This window comes from Danio aesculapii, chromosome 8 (genome assembly GCF_903798145.1).
Source record: "Danio aesculapii chromosome 8, fDanAes4.1, whole genome shotgun sequence".
Lineage (NCBI taxonomy): Eukaryota > Metazoa > Chordata > Actinopteri > Cypriniformes > Danionidae > Danio > Danio aesculapii.
The window spans coordinates 41,657,124-41,662,379 of NC_079442.1; the positions used below are offsets into that span (position 1 = coordinate 41,657,124).

General features: G+C 37.2%; 1 protein-coding gene across 1 annotated transcript in view; it reads right to left on the reverse strand.

The window, feature by feature from the left end:
• Positions 1–1,506: 1,506 nt before the first annotated feature.
• The window catches only part of ift81 (intraflagellar transport 81 homolog), a 38,798-nt gene continuing 35,048 nt past the window's right edge, over positions 1,507–5,256 (reverse strand). The window contains exons 17-18 of the mRNA XM_056463997.1: positions 4,288–4,333; positions 1,507–2,229 (exon numbers count right to left, since the gene is read on the reverse strand). Of these exons, the coding sequence (XP_056319972.1) occupies positions 2,047–2,229; positions 4,288–4,333 (229 nt within the window). The 3' untranslated portion in view covers positions 1,507–2,046. The remainder of the gene's footprint in view (positions 2,230–4,287; positions 4,334–5,256) is intronic.

Sequence of the window (5,256 nt, forward strand, 5' to 3'; positions counted from 1 at the left end):
TTCAACTGAAATCAAATGTTCGCTCGAGTCTCAAAAAACTCATGTGCTCTGCTGGCCGAAATCATATCGCGCGCACCCAAAGCGAACCTCCGCAAACTACGCGCACTCAGGCGAACTGGCAGACGCATCGAGTATAAACCAAGCTTAACCATTCCAGTGTTGCCAGATTGGGCGGTTTTTGATTTATTTTTGCGGGTAAAAAATGACATAGGCGGGTAGTGAAAATTTGGGCGGTTTTGCAACGGCGTGCCCGCCAGCCCCGGTCTGCCCTCATACACCTGTCTTGATCTCATACACCCTCATACACCTCATATGCCCTCATACACCTGTCTTGATCTCCCAAAGAGATGCCATAGCCCTGTTCTTCGCATACATAGGCTTAGAACAGTGTAGAAACGCTTGTGATCTCCCTCCCCGACACAACATCTCTCCTCTCCCCCCCTTCCTTCTTTGTAAGTTCCTCTTACAAAAGGGTTTTAATACGCAGTGTTTGATTTTCTTTTTTATACACAGGATTATGCTGTCGAACTGTTGTATAAACGCAATATCACACTTGTAGCAATGCGATGTGGATGTATATCGTCACTGGTGGGACATTAAGGCACCATATATGTAGCATTATATTGCGTTAAGAAAAGGGCGACGTGGTGGCGCAGTAGGTAGTGCTGTCGCCTCACAGCAAGAACGTCGCTGGTCAGTTGGCGTATCTGTGTGGAGTTTGCATGTTCTCCCAGTGTTCGTGGTTTCCTCCAAGTGCTCCGGTTTCCCCCCAGTCCAAAAACATGCGGTACAGGTGAATTGGGTGAGCTAAATTGTTCATAGTGTATGTGTGTGAATGAGAGTGTGTGGGTGTTCCCAGTGATGGGTTGCAGCTGGAAGGGCATCCGCTGCGTAAAACATGTGGTGGATAAGTTAGCGGTTCATTCCGCTGTGGCGACCCCAGATTAATAAAAAGGGATGCTATCTGTAAAGGGACATTTTTTTAATTCTGTGAACTATCATTTGTAAATGTCATCACTCACTCATCACTTGTTTCAAATATGTTTAATTTATTTCTTCTGTTGAACACAAATGAAGATATACTGAAGAATACTACAAAAAAACAAACAGCCATTGACTTCCATAATATTTTTTGCTCGTACTATGGATGTTAATGGCTGCTTTTTCATCAGAATATCTTGTTTCATGTTCAACAGAAGAAAAAAATTCATAAATGTTTAGGAAGCAGTTTAGTGTGAGTAAATTTATTTTATATTATACAATCCTCAGTGTGTTCTTTCACCACTTTGTTCTTTCATTTACATATATATATATATTGCAATAGATTGAGTTAAGAATCCACTAGATTTACAATGTAAAGTTACTCAAAGTCTTTTTTTTAATTCTGTGAACTACTGATGACATTTTTTCCAAAACATTTCAAACAACAATGCTGTCATTTAGAGCATTCCCTTGCTTGAAATAACAAAGGTGCTGTGTTTTCAGAAATGCTTATATACAGAATAATAATGATCTAATGACAATAGTTTTATTTGAAATTTGAAACAAATGCTATCGGGTATTTATAGAATGAAACAAATATGAACAATTCACTCAAACCCACATCTAATACAGAAGAACAGATAAACTGAAACTTTTGAAGAGGTCTCTTAAAGGGACGGTTCACCCGAAAAATGAAAAATCTGTCATCGTTTACTCATCCTCTATTTGTTGCAAATATGCTTAATTTCTTTCTTCTGAAATTATCTGAAGAAATGTAATTCACAAATGAAGATATACTGAAGAATGCTATTAAAAAATCCGAACAGCCATTGACTTCCATCGCATTTTTTCTTCCTACTATGGATGTCAATGGCTGCTTCTTTCAACATTCTTCAGAATATCTTGTTTTGTGTTCAGAAGAAAGATGTTTATGAAAGTTAGATCCACTTTAGTGTGAGTAAATTAACATTTGTTGGGTGAACTACCCTATTAAATTTAGAATTTTCCCTAGTTTTTTCTAATAATCATTGACAAAAAGGGACAATATTTACAAGGCAAATAGCATCACAGAACCAGCATATCCTTGCCAACATCCTGGATGACGTGCCCAATAGGCGCCTGGCTCTGAGCCTTGAGGTAGCACTGTTTCTTGCACTCCAGCAGCGTCTCCAGATCCTTCCACATCTTCATCTGTCTCATATTGGGCTCCTGGTTCTCTCGCACCTGTTTCACCTGCTGACGAAGAACCTGCGAGTCCACAGAGACACAATGTTCTACTGTATTCAGATGCTAACTGCACACCAATGTTATTTACATATGTAAAGCTTGGTTGGTGCACAAAAACTGACCCCATGATACCATATCCGAATTTCAAATTTCTATTTAAGATCCTGTAAAGTGCTTTGAAATGTGCATTTTTATTCTATGTTTGACGTAAGCAACTGAAACACGAAGAGAGGGTGGGACATAGTGTAGCTCCACCCATTTTTATAAAACAGCCAATAGTGTTTTGTTTTATCACAGCTCTGCCAGTGGTAAAGCTCAAGCGCATCAAGAGCATTTGATTGGCCATGATTTGATGAGAAACTGATGTATGAGGTGACGTGAAAAAAAGTTGACTCATTTAGGTGGAAGTGATAAACTACAGGCCTTACATGTTTATATCAGTATAAGTTTTATATCTTCAAAACGCAAATTGTGTCACTGTTTTGGAGCACATTAGCTTATAGATATCCTAAAAACTAACAATACTGATACTAACATCTAAAAAACTTTAAAATCAACAAAAAGTGCTCAGGGGTGGCTTAATTAATTTATTGGTGGTCTTTGGGTAAAGGAATTATCAGAATAAACAGCAAAAGAAAGTCCAAGGCACTCAAAAAATGTGGAAAAAATATTCACAAAGTTTTTTTATGGTTTTTCCACATTTTTCGAGTGCCTTAGAGTCTTTTGCTATCTAAAAATCTTTATTTTAATTTCATGGAACCTGAAGTGCTATAAAATGCACAGCTTTGCTCAATGTGTGACAATTTCAATTCAAGCATGAAGACAAGGCGGGACATATCAAGTAGCCCCTCCCCATTTAAAAAAAAAAACAATAGAAACTTGAAATTTACCATATTTTCATATCTTTTTGCATCAAATTATTTTAAAAAAGTATCAATATCAGTATAAGAACCGGCATTTGTATCGATAAAATCTTAACGATACTCATCCTTAGCAGTGACATCATAAAAATAGCTTGAACCATTTTGGAGAAGTGAGAAACTAAAGATTTCAATGCTTATATTTTGTAAAAGTATATTTTGTCATTGTTTTGGAGCACGTTAGCTTATAGATAACCTCAAGAATAACATATCGATACAAGCACCCAAATCAACTTTCATTGTGATTTCAAGTGGTCCTTAAAGGGGACATTTCATGCAAATCACTTTTTACAAGGGTTTAAATACAGTTGTGTGGCAATAGTGTGTGAATACAATCAGCCTATAATGGTGAAAATTAATTAATTCTATTTTTTATAATCACACTTCATAAAAACAGTCTGTAGAAATACTTTGATTGACATTCTTCCTTTGTATGTGTCATCAGAGGGGGAAAGCCCCGCCCTTAAGTAATGATCTCTCCCTCATTAGCATAAACAACACTGAGTGAGAAGCAGCCATCCCCATCAGGGTTTTGAATCTGTCACTAAGGGGACACCGTAGGCTTTACAGCTCCACCCCCTTTTGAAAAAAGATCTGGGAGCACAACCTTATTTGAATTTGAAGCGACCGTTGTCAAAATGGCACAATTTAAATCAAAACTTAAAAGGGGCGGTTTCAAAACTAATATAAAAACTAATTAGTGGATTATTTTGAGCTGAAACTACAAATACACTCTCTAGGGACATCAGAGACTTATTTTAAATCTTGTAAAAAGTTCCCTTTAAATTTATTGAGTCCAGTACTGGCAGTCGAATTTGACGTAGGTTCATAGATTCAGAAAGCTTGTAAAGTTACAGCAGTAAACAGTTAAAGGGCATGACGGGCAGTTATGGGAGAGTTTGGCATTCTGTTGTCTCTTCTTCCCGCATGCTGAGAGGGTGGTCTGCTGGTTGTACATCAGGGCAATGATTACACAAGCTTTGTTCTAACACTGGCATGATGTGGCGTGACACTGATCGCATGCTCTGCGCAGTTTGGCAGAAATATTAAACCCAACTCTTAACTAACTCCTAGATGTCCACAACAGATGAGACAGAATCAAGTAAACCTGATGGAACTTGGTTATGAGTCAGAGAGGTTTGACAGATGGTCTCCTCACCTTGCCCAAGGATTCCTGCTCTGCTGTGTTTGCAATGTACTTCTCTCTGCAATGACAGGATAAAAAAACATTCCTTAAAGCAATGGTGGTTTTAGTTTAGTGAAACAAATCTTAGGTTAAGAAAGAAAAAGTTAAGCATGCAAAACACACACATTTAGAAAATTTGACCCACTTCAGCTTTGACTTATTTCACAGACAAAACTAGTAAACAAATAGGTAACACTTTGTTTTGATGGTCCATTTGAGTCTTAGTAGACTGTCTGCTTAAAATCTGTTGATACTGCTGAATAACTTGTACAACCCTTCCTACTTCCCAAGAACTGTACTTATCCAGAGCGAGCAGAAGGGCTGCCAAAATCACTCTGGACCCCTCTCACCCAGCACACCGCCTCTTTGAACTTTTACCTTCAGAGCACTGCGCACCAGAACAGCCCAACACAGAAACAGTTTCTTCCCTCAGGCAATCCATCTTATAAACACTTGATGATAATAATTGTGGAACCAATATCACTACTTGCTATACACTTTTATACACATATACACTTATTTAACAACACACTTTACATGCCAATTTGCACATAACAGCTGCACATATAACATTGTATGTAGTAATATACCTCTACATACACTTGTCAATTTGTATATTTGCATTCACTACTTACTTGTATTTTTTTAAATATTTATTAACTGTTTTTTGTCCTGTCTCTGTAATTCTGTTGCACTGTAGAAGCTCTGTCACGAAAACAAATTCCTCGTATGTGTGAACATACCTGGCAATAAAGCTCTTTCTGATTCTGATTCTGAAAATCAAATTCCAAACAATTTATAAATAGTGTATAATATTCAGTTTTATTAAATTTCAATTGTCAATAATTGAAATGAACGCAATTCAAAGTCAGGTTGTTTTGTCATATTTTAAGCTCCATAAACATGTGGTTGAGACAATCATAATAGAATATAAATTTTCAG